Genomic DNA, 16,796 nt, shown 5'->3' with positions numbered 1-16,796 from the left:
AGAAGCTATTCGGAGTCGGTGGCATATACCTACTAGTAGGTATCTACACTATATCTAAAGGCTCAAAGCTCCCCGAGGGTCCACCGAAAGCGGCCTTAGACTCGGACAGATGAACCAATTCCGTATCTTCCGATATTGAGGATAATTACCAACGTTTTCTGGAAGTACCGATACGACCCTCATTCGCAATACATCAATAGTATGGGAGAACAATCGCGCCAAATTGCAACGATGAATACCAATTTCTTCCAAGGTTTCCTCGGCCAGATACCTAGGTAGGTCGAATGTATAATCATGCCTTTGCTCCCCCGGCGGATGCACGGCACTATCGTGCATTCTCCGAGAGTTCACGTCCGGGTCCTGACTCGGACTCATGAACCGTCCATCGAGTGCAATTTGTCACGACTGCTATACGCACGCTTTTAGCTATATTTACGAGTTGGATGAGACACAATGGCAAGATCCCCTTGGATCAGATTTCAGTCCTATGGTATTACATTGGATCTCAACCACAGTTGCTTCAGCAAAGCCACATAGGGGCTGAATCCCCGAGGTCTTCAGATGTACATTCAGAAATCGTAGATGACATCAAAGACAACTGTTTTCTGGAATCATCACGAGTCAAATTTAAGAACCTATTGTCAGAATTGGAACTAAAGCACAATGAGCTTTGTCTTCCGCTTGAGCAATTCTTGGCTGGCTCTTGGTACAGACGTGTCAAAAACCATCTTCTGACGCGACAGGACCCTGAAGAGCAGCATATTGCGGGCGCAACAGTTGTTGGGGTAGAATTGGAGTATTGTGGGTTTTTCGTACTGGATTAGATGGGGGGTTTCCTTTGCACGAGACGTGGAAGAACTTGAAAGATGAAGACCGAAGAAGTGTGACATAAGACTGAAAGGCATTGTGTTTACCCCTGTATTTAGCCGGGGCGTAATCACCAAGATCAGGCAAGTGAAACGAGGGGTAGTACTATTTGTTCCGGGTGAACGAGTGATCCTATTTTGGTAGGGAATCTAGTACTTCCAGAACCATAGAAGACCAGAACGATGGCCGAGGTAAATGGTATGATGAAAGTTCCACACGGAGTAACTGCGAGAATTGTGGCTTGGAGCTGGGAGTTGTTGAAACCAAGACATCTAGCCATTTCTTGGGGGTAGATTGAGTGTAAGCCTAAGTGTAAGTGACTTCGGACACTTTCCACTGTAATGCAAAGAGAGGATCAGGTGACGATCTTGACTTCACCAAATCTCAGCATTCCACCACGATGTAACAGGCAACCGCGTCGCATGGTCAGAGGGAGCGAGCTCAGCCAAGAAATTCAACACGGGACTCGGGGCTCGGTTTCCTTCTTGTGCTCTCGGGCTAGCTACCTGACGAAGAAGGCGATAGGCGGGGATGAAGTCAAATCAGGAGGTGAAACTCAAAAAGGGGCAGGCCCACGGCTGATCTATTCTCCTCAACCACCTGCCCCGGACTTTCTCCGAGTTCCCAAGCACCCAAGCAATAGGAGGTTTGATTCGGCCAAGCCTCAATATGCAGAATGGCAAGATTTCGTGGGGGAACAACCTTTAGACTGCCCGTGATCCACTCACCCCGGATCTCAGTGGCTCTTCTCCGCAATGTCCATGGATGCCGCCTCCACCGTGAGGGGGTCCGCCGCGGCCGGCTCTGCCTATCACCATCAATATGCCTGAGCCAACACGCCATTGACCCTCGTGTCTCTCCGCATTTATCCTCCCTGCCCTTCCCTTATTGGCGCCGGCAGCGCGGAATGCCCCCACGTCTTGTTTCCCCCAGAAATCAAGTGTGAGATCGCCACAATCCGCAAGGAAGATAACACCCGCATCCATGCGAGTGGCTCAGAAATGTGTTGTGACATGGGCCTGTTTTTCATACGGGGCTCTGTCCCCTTGCTGTCTCCCATAAAGAGTTCATCCTCCCCAGTCTAGATGGAAATGCAGCCCAGTTTTCCCTCCTCCCTTGATAATTATCAACTCAACTATTCCAGAACCTATTCGCTCTTTCGTCTTCTATCATGGCGGACGCGGAAAGAGGCATCACAGACTCGGAGGCGATGGGGGAGAAGGCTGGCATCTCCCATGATGAGGTCGTGCAGCTAACGCGACTGACAGAGGAAGAGTTGGTCCTCGAGAAGAAATTGCGTACTCGTATCGACTCTTTGATCATGCCGTTGGTCGTGCTGGTATATCTGTTAAACTATATCGATCGGTAGGTTATGACCCTGATAAAGCTTGTGGCCAGTGCACTAAATCTACAACAGCAATAACTATGCCGCAGCCAAGTTGCAAGGTCTGGAGGAGGACCTCGGCCTCTCTCAAACCGACTATCAGACGGGTCTATCGATTCTATTCGTGGCATACATTCTGATGCAAGTTCCAAGTAACTTGCTGCTCAACTACATGGGACGGCCATCTCTATATCTTGGCTTCTTCGTCACCGCCTGGGGTCTGGTCTCTACCTTGACGAGCCAGGTCAAGGGATATGGGGGCATTGTGGCCTGTCGATTTATATTAGGTTTTGTCGGTAAGTAAATTCCGGTCGCAAATGATCGATCAAGTGTCTCGACTAATTTATAATCTGCTTGTGACAGAGGCCCCATTCTTCGCCGGTGTGCTTTTCTATCTCTCTAAATGGTACACGAAGAAGGAACTGGCTTTCCGCATGAGTATTTTCTATTCTGGCTCTCTGCTCAGCGGTGCCTTCGGCAATTTGATCGCAGCCGGCATTCTCAGAGGCCTTGCTGGAAAACAGGGAATGTCAGCGTGGCAATGGCTTTATATCATTGAGGGTGTTATTACCGTCTTCGTTGGTATCGTGATCTGCTTCGTCCTCCCTGATTTTCCTGAAACCTGGAAACTTCTCACGCCCGAAATGCGCAAGGTTGCTGTCCGGCGTCTGGCGGTTGACGCGGCTGAAGCTGATCAGGACGAGGGAGGTGGCATGAGCCAGCTCAAGGGTCTGAAGCTGGCCATGACCGATATCAAAACCTACGTCTTAGCCTTGGCTTATATGTGTATCACTGGCGCGGCCGGTTTCCAAAACTTCTTCCCGACCTTGACGAAGACATTAAACCCCGACCCCATCATCTCGCTGCTGCTAGTGGCACCTCCTTATATCTTCATGGTGATCTGGAGTCTGGGGCACTCCTGGTTATCCGACAAGCTCGAAGTCCGATTCTGGTTCTTCTTCTACCCTATTCCGATCACCATAATTGGGTTTGTCGTCTTCATGGCTGCGCCGGAGACGTTCGGCCCCCGCTACTTCTCGATGTTCCTGATGATCTTCGTCTTCGCTCAGAATGGTACTCTTTACTCATGGATCGCGGGTGCGCTGCCTCGACCACCTGCGAAACGTGCCGCCGCATATGCCTTTATCAACTCGATCGGGAACTCCGCAAGTATCTGGACACCTTACACTTATATCGAGAGCGAGGCACCACATTACTGGACAGCCCTGGGAGTTACCATCGGGCTCCAGGTTGTTGGTGGCCTTTGCGGTGTCTTTATGTACTTCAATCTGCGCTCACTGAACAAGCGACAAGAGCGTATGGCGAATGAGGATGTCCAGCTTACCCCGAAGGACTTGAAACGATTGCAGCTCACGGCTGACACTGAGGGCATCACTATTGCTGCTGCGAGGCGGTTGCAGAAAGACTTCCGCTATGTGTTATAGAGTTCTGGTATTTCATTTCATATATCCGAGACGAATGTCATCAATTTCAATATCCCTAACGTGAATGGCGAAATCCTTCGAATTCCTGTACTCCTCCACATTCCTCAAGTCATCCCGCCCCATACCCGAGAGCATCAGGGAAAAGCCCAGCCCAGCCTGTACTCTGTACTTTCTACGGAGTGGACCAAAATGTATGTAAACAAAACCAGAAGTCTCCCTCGTACAAAACCGTGCGGGGCTCTCACCAATCCCTGCAGTGGCGCGATGACTCGGAGACCTCAGTGCCGGCGAAAAAGTACCTTTGGCGTTTTTGGGTCGTGCCATCCATCACCGGATTCAGCAAGCGACCGCGGGGTTATAAAGGCGTCTGCGACCCCAAAATTACCAGCTGGCCCTAAAGTCTCCTGCAGCCTCTGTCATTATTCAATTTTACACTGAAAAGCTTTCCCCCTCCATCTCTTCTCGCCGCTGTCAATTGAACTACGACAGTCCCTAGTTCCATCCAACCTCATCCCGACCTCCATTACTCCCAACCTCCATCCACCATGCAATCCGCACTTACGCGCCCCATAATTCGTGCTACCACACCAGCAGCCCTCCGATCATTCGCTACTACACCTGCTATTATGGGAGCAGGAGACACAGGGGCCCCTAAGCCGCGGGGCTTTTTGGCTGAGTGAGCCTGTCCACTCTCGAATCAGTGACGTCATCACTAACGGCGAGCAGAAAGGACCAATTTCAGCGTCGCGAGGCTGCCCAGGAAGGTCTTTGGATTAGACAACAAGAACAGGAGAAGTAAGTCTTATTTTCTCTTCAAGAAAAGGAGGAAGGAGTGCGCTAACAAATTACCTAGGCTCGAAGTCCTCCGAAGAAAGATGAAGGAACAGCGCAAGCACATGGACGAGCTGGACAAACACCTGTATGTTGCAACCCTCATAACTTCAAAAATCATCATATATAATATATGTAATACACTGCAGCCTTATTGTCCAGCGGCTAACATATTGAAGGGAGGACTATATTAAGAGTCAGGGTGGCGAGCACAATTAGGAGTACGAACCAAGCGCCAAGAGCCCATGAAATACCCACATTCTCAAATGACGACTTTGTAACCTTGGAATCAATGTGATTTTGATTTTCCTTGTGTATGAAATACTACTTATTTGATACTATTTCTATACACTCTCACACTTCACTTATATTGTTTACGGGAATCAATCGATGGATTATGATGGCCAAAATCATCGAAGTAACTGTTTAGTCTCGCCTCAATACGACAGAGCCTTCACACCTTTGTCCACTGGATGCTCTCCCCTCTCTTCAATTTTATAAGTTTGAATTAAGTCATACTACATGCTCAATATCTTCAATTTTCTTCCATGGTTGGAGATATTCACGAGCAAAAAATCTCGTTGTAGGTATGCGACTCGGATCATATCGCGTCCGAAATGAGTATGGGATACCGAAATGACCAATTTTTCCCGCTCCATTCTCTTCTTATCCCGCGCCATGCAATTTGATACAATCCCCTTCACAAACAGATACTCTTTTATGTCGTTCATTCATTAAATTTTTGCATGCCATCGCCATCGATAGCTTAGGCATGCCCATCGCGCCATGATAAACATTCCTAGTCCGACAATCAGTACACTGCCTAGATAGGCCACCATGGCCTGCTTGCCCACTTTCTCGAGCATTTCACCTCCGATTGGGATGCAGATGAGAGTTCTGCAATAGTTAGAGGATGGCACATTTGCTCGAGTATCGGTTTGGAAAGGGAATCACTTACGCCAGACTGACAATCGAGTAGCAGATTCCGAATCTACCTCCCACCTCACTTGCCTTCGAGATCTGTCCAATGCAGGCGGGCGCAAGGCTCAGAAAGGACCCCGAGGCCAGCCCGAAGACGCAGCTAAAGAGATATAGACCCGGAAGTGTGTTTCCAAATGGGAGCCAGATCACAAATATGGCAAAAACACCGACTGCAATCAGTGCCGTCTGGGTGTTGATTCGGCCGTATTTGTCTGCAACGCCTCCTGCAATAAGTCGGCCGATTGTAGAGCATCTGGTCAGTCATATAGTTAGCTGTCAATTCTCCTTCAGAATCAGAACCGTCGATGAAAATGACATACACGTTCAGAAGCGAGAGAAGAATCACACTAGTCGACGTGCTGAACCCCTGCATCACAACGTAGGTCGGGTATAAACCCAGTCCAGCGAAAACCTCCAGCTCCAAGCCTAACAAGAATCAGCATTCATCCCTGCACTGATCATGAGCCACCACATCGCACTCACTGAAAGTCCCCAGAGTCAACCAAGTAAACCTCGTATCCCGAAACGCCCTCAAATTAATACTCGACCGACTCTGCCCCTTCGGCAACCTCGACCTCACCAACATAATCCCCAACGAACACAAAACCCCAACAATCAACGCAATCAGCCGAATAGCCCACTTATACCCAAACCGCGTGAATCCCGCCCTCAACACAAGCGGGAAAGTCACACCCCCAAGACCAGCCCCCGCCATCGCCGTCCCCATCGCCATGCCAACCTTCCGATCAAACCAATGCGGCACAGCCGCCATAGCAGCCGTGCTCAAGAAAGCAGCACCCGTCCCGGTCAACACACCCAGCGTGAGAACAAAGTGCCAATAAAGCCGACACTCAGCCAGCAACAGCAGGCCCGCTACATAAGTCACGGTGCCGAAGATCAGAATGCCCGTCGGCCCGTACCGATCAAACATAGGCCCGATCTGCACGCTGAGAGCCAGGCCGAAGAAAGTGAATACTCCGGGGATCCAGCCAATGGCACTGGTCGAGTAATCGGCCAACTGGTGGGTTGCAAAATAGCTCTGCAATACACCGGTCGAATTCATCATTCCGTAACTACTCATCAGTAAGAAGAAACAGCCCAGTACAACGAGCCAGGACCGGGTCCCGCCGTCTGGGAATGTATCGTCGATATTCGGGTCCCGGACGTGTGTTGTGTGTGTTGTTATGGCTGATAATGCGGCCGGGGGCTCGATGATTGAGAAGGCGGAGTGCGGAGCTGTGCCTCCTCTTTCTTCTTCGTCATGGATTCCTCGGCCTTGGATGCCATCGCTGCTGCTCTGGGCGGTTGTTGTTCGGCTGAGATTGAGGCTTGGCGCAATGCTTGGGCCGGGGGTATCATGTGCCGGGCCCAATGCTGGTCTTTCTGTGACTAGGACGGAAGTTTTGACATCGGGGGCCATATCTTTTCTGAACAGTATCTAGCACGAGTCTGGCTGGCGGTTTTATTTCAACGTTCCCCGTCTGTGTAGTGTGGGTGATACGGTCGAGAAAAGTGGAAATTGAAAATTTGGAAATTAGGGAATTGTGGGTGAAAAGCAGCGAGCCCACCATTCAAGATGTGATCGGATTCTTTGACTATTTTCGATAGTCGGCTGGCCGGTCCGATGGTGGTGAGTCATATTTGATAGCAAAGTGTGTTCAAGAAATATTTTGATTCGTGCGTGGACCCTTTTCCACTCCGATTTATGGAGCTTTTGCGTCGGGGAAGATCCCGACGACCTCTCGGGAAATGGTTGCAGGGCGTGGGAGGTGGGGAACTTCAGTCTGATGACCTGCTGGGGTTGGCGGGGTATGTGAAGTAGTATGGAGGGGATGTGTACTCTATTTGATGGGAATCTTCGAGTTGGAAGGCCGGGAAGATTGAGAATCTTTGGAGCAAATATACGACCCGGAGATGTAGTGTCCGAGTCGTCGGTATACTTCGTTGGAGCGTGCACTGATCACCGGCTGACGCCCGAAAAGTCAATTCCCCTAGTAGGCTGGGTTGGCCCAGTTATCCATGAAATAAACGAATTCCTATGCCACTCAAGATCTTCAATTTCATTACTGTGAGGTCAAGTACCCGCCTGATGATGGTCTTCGAAGGGTATGGGCGACAACAAATCGGAGGGGGACTTTTTATCCATTTCGAGCACGTCATGGGGGCATTACACATTTTCTTATGGAACATTAGCCTATTTTATTAATTGAACTATCGGTCATTTCACTCGTTAATTCATCAGAGATATCTATCAGTTACCTGAACAGAAAAAATTTTGTACTTCTGGCGGGAGTAAGGGAGTCAAGACTTGCGAATTTTATTATTTAAAGGGTAGAATGATATTGTTAATGTCACTTCCAGTGAATTCAAAAGCTAGACTTATAGTATGTAATAAATCTCACTTATCAGTATTTGGCATGATGATCATGATGTTATGGTCTGTCGTCCGGGATTAAAGAAACAACTGGATGCACAAAAGGAATATGCAAGATCAGGCAACCATTCTTTACACAAAAGGCGCTAATCGATGAGACCAAATCTGCAAGATATATCAAATTATCTATCCTTTCTTCAAAATCACAATCAAAGCCAGGGTTGGGGCTTTTGCGCGGGCGTATTGTTTGAGTGCCGGTGTGACGCGCCCGGGTGGTTGGTGGTGGCATGATCCAGTGGCGAAACTCAACACCTCGAGAAAGAAGAGAAGCACCCGGAGTTTCCCAGCGATGGTGGGGTGATCCTGCAGTTTAGACACAATGGCCTCATGATCTGCAAGACTTTCGATCTATGATTCAAATTATGATCCAACCGATGAAGAGACAGAGTATATATGAGGGTCATCGCCTGCCCCTCACCTCAACCTTATCCGTCCAGTACCAAATACCACTACACTATAAAACAACTTGAACAAGTTGAAGGGCCATCGGTCTAAAATCTCCAGCCACAATTATGCATTGCACAAGACTCCTCGTCAGGAATGTCTCACCAGCAATCAAACCACGCAAGAGACCCTCTCCTCTCTGCACCCAAATATCCACAGTCACCCACCCACTCTCAACGCCAAATCCTTCTACAGACTCCGACCAGCTCGCATACCGACTGTGTGAGCTATCACTGCAAAAAATTCAAAAAGAGGCCCGGGCCTCCGAACCGGACCTCAGGCACGTTCTCGCTTGCACATCAATGCAGCGGCTCGCTCAGGAAGATCTTCTTCATCGACTTGATGCTTTGCAAAGTGCATTGCCCATAAGAACGATACCATTACTTCCCGGCTGCGATGAACCATATATGTCAGATGAGGATGCTTGGGATATGAGGTCATTGGAGGAAGCCGTGGAGGAACTGGAGAGAGCGAGTAGGAAGGGCGAATTCGCTCGGTACATATGTTTTCAGCAGATTCGAGAAATGTGACTTCAATTTGCACTTACCACCTCCAGGACTTCAAGTTCCTAGTACATTCCCATTTCACCTACTCCAGGGCTAGCACGTCTTGAACGGTCGTTCCTTCCTCAGGTTGCGCTCGACTCCCCTTAATGTCTCACCCTCACACAACCAAGTTCCCATGCTTAGTTGAGGTAGTCTTTGACCTCTGCCGCTGCGATGTTCAATCTTCCTTCGTCTATCGACATTGTCATTCCAGACTTGGCTCCTTGATCCCTCACTTGTCGTTTACCACCTCCCTCACCTTGACCCATCTCTTGCCTAGGTGTATGCCTTTCTGCTGCAGCCCATCACTCCTCTTGACACCTCGACGTCAAGTGAAAACAAACCCTTTCCTTGTTCTGATACCAGCGCCACCGATGGCAAATTTCTCACTCTCACTCCGACCTGCCCAGGTGGTTGACTGCTGCAATCTTTCAATCGGAAACCCCCAGCACTTTGGCCTGCGGGCTACTTCCAATCAAGGTATTTTCCACCTACCCTAGTGTGCCGATTGATTTAATCTACCCCCAGAGCTAATCCTCTCTGATTGAAGATCCGGTCAAGATTTCTATATCGGCGAGTTATACGCAGGCATCTTGAGGATCCTGATTGCTCCCATGGAGTCATACATAAGCTATCTGAATGGAATATCGCCCAAGATTCTTTCACCGAACTTTCACTTTGTTGAGTTTTGCTTATATCAAGGATAGGTACTTGACAAATTACGCGTATCAAAATCGAATCCTGATGCTTTTTGTACAGCTCATCTGAAGATGTCTACGGTCAGTCTCTCATCACGATCCCTTTTACAAAGCCTCAAGTCGCCCAGGTGGACTTTGTATCCAGTCAAGATTGGCCTGGCCTGGAAAATAAATATCTCGGTAGCTATGGGAAGTTCTAGCCTTCCTTTAGCATCCAATCGCCTCGCCTGGCCTATAAATACTTCGTTATCTATAGTTTAAATATTCTCTCCGCATCTACTCACGACCGAAGTCGCTTTTCCGAACACATCTACGGCGAAGAAAACTCAACCCTTCAAAGTTTCTTGCATGTCATTCAAGGCATTGCATCGGCTTCAATACTCTCGTCAGACTTCGAAAAAGCTCACACTTTCTGACCGACTACCTTAAATCGACCTTTCCATCGAGACTCTCCACAAGGTTTATGTGCTCAGGGATACCCCAAAGATCATCATCTTTGGTTCCATTCACCCAGATATCGACCCCACATCCAATCTCGATATCTCCTTTCATACTTTTGGTTTGTCAATCCTGTATTTCCTCGAGCGGAATTCTTCAATGGTCTGATACTAACACTGTAAGCCACAGATCGATATCTCTCACTTTCCGACAAAGAACTCCAACGAAGATACTTGAATATCCCATCTTTGCCGATTCTCTCAAGATGGCGAGCTCGGGACTCGGCGATGCCCCCCCTAGCACCCTTAGAACACGATGCAACCTACCAGATTTGCCATAAATGCAAGAAGGTCCTCCCAATTCATCACTACACAAAAGATGGAAGGTGTCTGAAAACATGCTTTGAATGCCGGGACCGCCATCAAATCGTGAGTGATTTTGGTCAAATTCAGTATATATGCTCTTTTTCTGATCAGAGGATTCTAGAAAAAGCGTGCAGGAAGAAGACGTCTTGCCGAGGTCAATGCCCAACTAAGGAATTCCCCCGTGTTGAATCGCACCTTTGTTGAAAATACGTGTCGAGAGGCATATGCCACGATGCAGCTTTCATCGAATCTGCCGAACATCGGTACCACCACGCTATCGAGCACCATTAAATCCAACAGACCCCTCGCCTCCTGCCCCGTACCCACCCCTACCCTTGCATACGAACCGGTGACACCGGTTACTGAAGAAGAGGTATCACCGATTCACGGGAAAAGCGCAATCCTCGCAACAACCGAAATGATGAGGAAAGGTCTCGACACGATAATATCACTGGTGAACAAGGGGAGCTGCTCTTCCAGTTGTAGATCGCCCACCAATCCCAGCTCATCCACGAGTCCCAGCTCACATGTTAGCGCTGAATCAACTGGAAATTCGATCAAGTCCGAATCTCAAAGTAGCAAATACGAACCGAGCGATGACGGGGGCAGCGAGATCTCCGGTCCCAGCCACTTCATATGCATGCATTGCATGAAGCCGCGTAGTATCGGACTGCGGTATGATGACATCTGCGTGTACTGCTTCGAGAAAAAACAACAGTTCTGCGTGGACGGCGATCACGAGATGGATCAGAATGAGTTTTTCGATGAGGACGGCAATGAGTATGATGTTTGCAATGATTGCCGAGTTGAGATGGTGAAGATGGAGGATGAGATTGAATGAGCGGTGTGGTGGGGTTAGGCGTTTCGATTTTCTGGTGATTTGGTTGGTTCGATCATTCTGGGAGTATGCATGTGATGTCGTTATTGTCTTTCCTGCTTTGCCAGTTCACTGATTTGTTGGCACAAAAGGTGTTTGTGTGAAAGGAGGTGCGAGTATAGTATTTTTTAGAGACAGAATGTGATAAGTTGAAGGTATTCGAGTGGGTATTCTAGTAGGCAAAGCGTTCGGTAACTGGAAGGTAGGTCAGTAGCTAACCAACTCGATGGCCAGGTAGCTTACCAAGTGGATACTGAAGTAAATTCCCTAGTTGGTAATTGTTCAATATGAAACAGTCCCTGATTATCGGTATTGATCGGGCAGATAGATACGCCGACCACTCTATGATAGCTGTTTCTTTTTGCAAGGATGCCTAATTCGGGCGTAGTTAGCAGCGGGCACCCGCTTACTCAGCGGGGATTCTTAATCGCCGACCGCGTGGCATCGGAAGTCTTGGCACTGCGACCTCCGATGGAACTTTCGAACATGTCAACTCGTCAATTGTTCCCACTTCGGACTCGGTACATTCTCTTAATCCGGTTCATCTGGTGGCTGAGTCTTATCAATCATTCGAGACCCTGTTCTCATCTGCATTTCGTATTTTCGTCCCCACTATTCGTTTGGAAGAAGTGACCAATTACTCTTCTCAGTCTAAGGGTCCCGATGTGTCAGCGGAAGTTGTCGCCTTTAGATCGGCCGCCAGGCTCCACTTCCTAGGCACTATTGTACAAGTTTGGGTTCGCAGAAATTTCGACCCCATTTCCGCGTGGGGCGAGCTGTCGAGTGGTTCACTCTAGATCTTACTTCTCTCCATATTAGGGGCAATTCCCGAAAAATTTGATCTGTCGGCCTTTGTCTGCGGCTCGGGATAGCCTTGTGATATTCCACCACGGGCATCTCCTATTGGTTTCGGAAAGTCGGCTGGTCCACTGACCGACGGGTTTGACCCGCCTGATGAGCAGATTAGGATTAGAATACTTCTCCTGATGCGTAGCAGTACTATGAAAACAAACGAAGTAACCGTAGTTGGTGTTTGCTTTGTATAAGAACCATCGATGCCCCTCCTGCCTCTCTTTCCGCCGAAGTTGCCGAACTGACTCACTCTCTTATTTTCCCCTCCCCACGATAAACAATGGAGGGTTCCCTTCGTCCGTCGTCCCAGCCTGGGTCGATGGATGATATTCATGATGAGACCGCCAGTGCTGCAACTGTCTACGGAGAGGAAACCCCTCGCAAAACCAGCCAAAAAGCCAGTTCAGAGCCTAGCATTCACAACGATTGGAGCCTACTCTCCCGCGTCCAGGAACAACATCAACGCGATTTAGCTTCCGGTTTCAAGGCCCAGGAGCTCGGTGTCACCTGGCAAAACCTTAATGTCGACGTCATTAGCTCCGAAGCTGCTGTCAACGAGAACGTCTTCTCCCAATTCAACATTCCGCAACACATCAAGGAATCCCGCAACAAGGCCCCCCCTCCGCACCATCCTCCGAGACAGCCATGGATGTGTCAAGCCCGGCGAGATGCTGCTGGTCCTCGGCCGCCCCGGTTCCGGCTGTACCACCTTGCTCAAAATGCTTTCTAATCGCCGCGGAGGTTACAAGTCCGTGGAGGGAGACGTGCGCTTCGGCTCATTATCCCCAGAAGAGGCCAGCAATTACCGAGGCCAGATCGTGATGAACACAGAGGAAGAGCTTTTCTTCCCGACCCTTACGGTTGGTGAAACTATGGACTTCGCTACCCGTCTCAAGGTTCCATACAAGCTCCCCAACGGCGTTGACTCCGCCACCACATATGCCGACGACTCGAAGAAGTTCCTTATGGAGGCGATGAACATCTCACACACCGAAGGTACAAAGGTCGGAAACGAATACGTCCGTGGAGTTTCCGGTGGTGAGCGCAAGCGTGTCTCAATCATCGAATGTCTGGCCACTCGTGGATCCGTCTTCTGCTGGGACAACAGCACCCGCGGTCTGGACGCCAGTACTGCATTGGAGTGGACTAAAGCGATTCGCGCTATGACAGATACCTTGGGCCTTTCCACCATCGTCACTCTCTACCAAGCAGGCAATGGAATCTACGACCTCTTCGATAAGGTTTTGGTTCTCGATGAGGGCGAGCAGGTCTTCTACGGAACTCGTGCCCAGGCCCGTCCGTTTATGGAGGAGGCTGGCTTCATCTGCCGGGAGGGTTCCAACGTTGCTGATTTCCTTACTGGGGTTACAGTTCCTACGGAACGTCGCATTCGAGAAGGCTATGAATCCCGCTTTCCTCGTACCAAGGAGGCTCTGCGAACAGAGTATGAGAAGTCTCCCGTCTACTCTGAGATGAAGAGTGAATACAACTACCCTACTTCTGATGTCGCACTCCAAAGAACCCAGGACTTCAAGGATGGAGTTGCTTTCGAAACGTCGAACGGTCTACCGAAGAACAGCCCTCTGACTGTCAGCTTCACCGAGCAGGTGAAGGCCTGTGTTTCTCGTCAATACCAAATCATTTGGGGTGACAAGGCGACATTTATCATCAAGCAGGTGGCTACTTTGATTCAGGCCCTGATTGCTGGTTCCCTCTTCTACAATGCGCCTAACAACTCCGGTGGCTTGTTCGTCAAGTCGGGTGCCCTTTTTTCTCTCTCCTTTACAACAGTCTGCTTGCTATGTCCGAGGTGACGGACTCCTTCCACGGCCGCCCTGTCTTGATTAAGCACAAGGGCTTTGCCATGTTCCACCCCGCCGCTTTCTGTCTTGCTCAAATTGCGGCCGATATCCCCGTTCTCCTTTTCCAGATCAGCATGTTTTCTCTAGTCGTGTACTTCATGGTCGGCCTGACAATGTCTGCTGGAGCTTTCTTCACATACTGGATTATGGTCTTTGCTACCACAATGGTAAGCTACCCTGATTATCTACTTTGCATTATCTCAACTAACGATTATCCAGACCATGACCGCTCTTTTCCGTGCTATCGGCGCCCTCTTCTCTACATTCGATGGTGCCTCTAAGGTTTCTGGATTCCTCATCTCTGCTCTGATCATGTACACCGGTTACATGATTCAGAAGCCTCAGATGCACCCCTGGCTGGGCTGGATTTTCTGGATTGACCCTCTGGCTTACGGCTTTGAGGCTCTTCTCTCGAACGAATTTCACAAGAAGATCATCCCTTGCGTCGGAAACAACCTTATTCCCATGGGACCCGGTTATGAGGACTCCACATATGCCGCTTGTGCTGGTGTTGGTGGCGCTCAGGTCGGTGCCACTGTTGTTACTGGCGACGAATACCTCAGCTCGCTCTCATACAGCCATGCTCATCTGTGGCGTAACTTCGGCATTAACTGGGCTTGGTGGGTTCTCTTTGTGGTTGTTACCGTGATTGCAACTTCACGCTGGCAATCCCCCGGCGAGAGTGGTAACTGCCTTGTCATTCCACGTGAGCGATTGGACCAAACTGCTCTGAAGCCTGGTAAGGACGAGGAGTCCCAGGTGCAAGAAAAGACCAAGACACCTGTCGAGAGTGGTACTCAGAGCGATGAGGAAATCGATCAGCAACTTGTTCGCAACACATCTGTTTTCACTTGGAAGGACCTACAATACACTGTCAAGACCCCCACTGGCGACCGCGTCCTGTTAGATAATGTCTACGGATGGGTAAAGCCAGGTATGTTGGGAGCTCTGATGGGTTCTTCCGGTGCTGGAAAGACAACCCTGCTTGATGTTCTGGCTCAGCGCAAGACCGAAGGAACTATCCGCGGTTCTATTCTGGTGGATGGTCGCGAACTTCCTGTCTCATTCCAACGCTCTGCCGGATACTGTGAGCAACTTGACGTTCTGGAGCCATTCGCCACTGTACGTGAATCTCTTGAATTTTCCGCTCTTCTCCGCCAAGCCAGCGATATTCCACGCGAGGAGAAGCTGAAGTACGTCGACACAATTATCGATCTTCTTGAACTGCATGACCTTGCGGATACTCTGGTCGGCTATGTGGGTGCTGGTCTGAGCGTTGAGCAGCGCAAGCGTGTCACTATCGGTGTCGAGCTTGTTTCAAAGCCCAGTATCCTGATTTTCCTTGATGAACCAACCTCCGGCCTTGACGGTCAGTCTGCCTACAACACCGTTCGATTCCTGCGTAAGCTTGCCGACGTTGGGCAGGCCGTTCTCGTTACTATTCATCAACCCTCCGCTCAACTATTTGCCGAATTCGATACATTGCTCTTGCTTGCTAAGGGCGGCAAGACAGTTTACTTCGGAGATATCGGTGACAATGGTCAGACTGTCAAGAACTATTTCACTCGCTATGGAGCCCCATGCCCGGCTAATACCAACCCTGCTGAGCACATGATCGATGTTGTCTCTGGTCAACTTAGCCAAGGCAAAGATTGGAACCAGGTCTGGCTGGAGTCTCCTGAGCATGCCAAGTCATTTAAGGAGCTTGAGGACATCATCAGCACTGCAGCATCAAAGCCTCCTGGTACTTTTGATGACGGCCGTGAGTTTGCTACTACTCTCTGGGAGCAGACCAAGCTGGTTACCGCCCGTATGAGCAAGGCTCTTTACCGCAATACCGACTATGTCAACAACAAGTTTGCCCTGCATATTGGCTCTGCTCTTTTCAACGGCTTTTCCTTCTGGATGATCGGCGATAGTGTCGGCGACATGCAGCTTCGTCTCTTCACTATCTTCAATTTCATCTTCGTTGCGCCCGGTGTGATCAACCAACTGCAACCTCTGTTTATCGAGCGCCGTTCTATCTACGAGCAGCGTGAGAAGAAGTCCAAGATGTATTCGTGGATTGCATTCGTCACCTCTCTGGTTGTCTCCGAGCTCCCTTATCTTTGCGTGTGTGCCGTGCTGTACTTCGTCTGTTGGTACTACACTGTCGGATTCCCCAGCGAGTCAAGCAAAGCGGGTGCGACCTTCCTGGTCATGCTTCTCTACGAGTTCGTCTACACCGGTATCGGCCAATTCATCGCTGCCTACGCTCCGAACGCCACCTTCGCCGCATTGGTCAACCCAGTTTTCATCGGTACTCTGGTTTCCTTCTGCGGTGTGTTGGTCCCATACGCCCAGATCCAGGCCTTCTGGCGCTACTGGATGTACTACCTGAACCCATTCAACTACCTCATGGGCAGCATGCTGGTCTTCGACGTCTGGGACACAGATGTTAAGTGCAAGGCTAGTGAATTTGCCATCTTTGACCCTCCCAGTGGAAAGAGCTGCGGCGAGTACCTCGCCACTTACATGCAAACCATCGGTGCACGCATGAACCTCGTCAACCCTGACGCAACCGAGAGCTGCCACGTCTGTCAGTATACCAAGGGTGCTGACTACCTGTATACCATCAATCTGAAGGAGTATTATTACGGATGGCGAGACACTGGTATCGTTGCTATCTTCGCCCTCAGCTCGTATGCTCTTGTGTACGGTCTGATGAAGCTGCGAACCAAGGCCTCCAAGAAGGCCGAGTAATCCTTTTTTACGATTATCTCATACAACGCTG

The 16,796-nt window shown here is 49.7% G+C and overlaps 5 protein-coding genes across 5 annotated transcripts; 4 read left to right on the top strand and 1 right to left on the bottom strand.

Moving 5' to 3' along the window:
* Positions 1-2,038: 2,038 nt before the first annotated feature.
* On the top strand, positions 2,039-3,696 carry N7533_007547 (putative MFS transporter; the record flags this gene model as incomplete). The annotated part of the gene is made up of 3 exons (XM_057104197.1): positions 2,039-2,232; positions 2,285-2,547; positions 2,615-3,696. The coding sequence occupies 3 exons, from the start codon at positions 2,039-2,041 to the stop codon at positions 3,694-3,696; spliced, it is 1,539 nt and encodes a 512-aa protein (XP_056959154.1).
* A 545-nt stretch (positions 3,697-4,241) lies between these two features.
* On the top strand, positions 4,242-4,746 carry N7533_007546 (uncharacterized protein; the record flags this gene model as incomplete). The annotated part of the gene is made up of 4 exons (XM_057104196.1): positions 4,242-4,372; positions 4,423-4,491; positions 4,550-4,615; positions 4,707-4,746. The coding sequence occupies 4 exons, from the start codon at positions 4,242-4,244 to the stop codon at positions 4,744-4,746; spliced, it is 306 nt and encodes a 101-aa protein (XP_056959153.1).
* A 515-nt stretch (positions 4,747-5,261) lies between these two features.
* On the bottom strand, positions 5,262-6,928 carry N7533_007545 (MCT family MFS transporter; the record flags this gene model as incomplete). The annotated part of the gene is made up of 4 exons (XM_057104195.1): positions 5,262-5,424; positions 5,486-5,761; positions 5,829-5,934; positions 5,992-6,928. The coding sequence occupies 4 exons, from the start codon at positions 6,926-6,928 to the stop codon at positions 5,262-5,264; spliced, it is 1,482 nt and encodes a 493-aa protein (XP_056959152.1).
* Positions 6,929-10,664: 3,736 nt separating this feature from the next.
* Positions 10,665-11,273, top strand: N7533_007544 (uncharacterized protein; the record flags this gene model as incomplete). The annotated part of the gene is made up of 1 exon (XM_057104194.1): positions 10,665-11,273. One exon carries the CDS (start codon positions 10,665-10,667, stop codon positions 11,271-11,273), a length of 609 nt encoding a protein of 202 aa, XP_056959151.1.
* A 1,168-nt stretch (positions 11,274-12,441) lies between these two features.
* On the top strand, positions 12,442-16,765 carry N7533_007543 (putative ABC multidrug transporter; the record flags this gene model as incomplete). Its single annotated transcript, XM_057104193.1, has 4 exons — positions 12,442-12,838; positions 12,903-13,908; positions 13,953-14,190; positions 14,243-16,765. 4 exons carry the CDS (start codon positions 12,442-12,444, stop codon positions 16,763-16,765), a joined length of 4,164 nt encoding a protein of 1,387 aa, XP_056959150.1.
* Between the last annotated feature and the right edge of the window lie 31 nt (positions 16,766-16,796).

This window comes from Penicillium manginii (genome assembly GCF_028828005.1).
Source record: "Penicillium manginii strain IBT 31320 chromosome Unknown utg000005l:1.0-5665137.0:1.0-5668048.0, whole genome shotgun sequence".
NCBI classification, from domain to species: Eukaryota; Fungi; Ascomycota; class Eurotiomycetes; order Eurotiales; family Aspergillaceae; genus Penicillium; species Penicillium manginii.
Note: the sequence above shows the minus strand (reverse complement) of the source record. Positions and strands in the feature narration are given on the sequence as shown.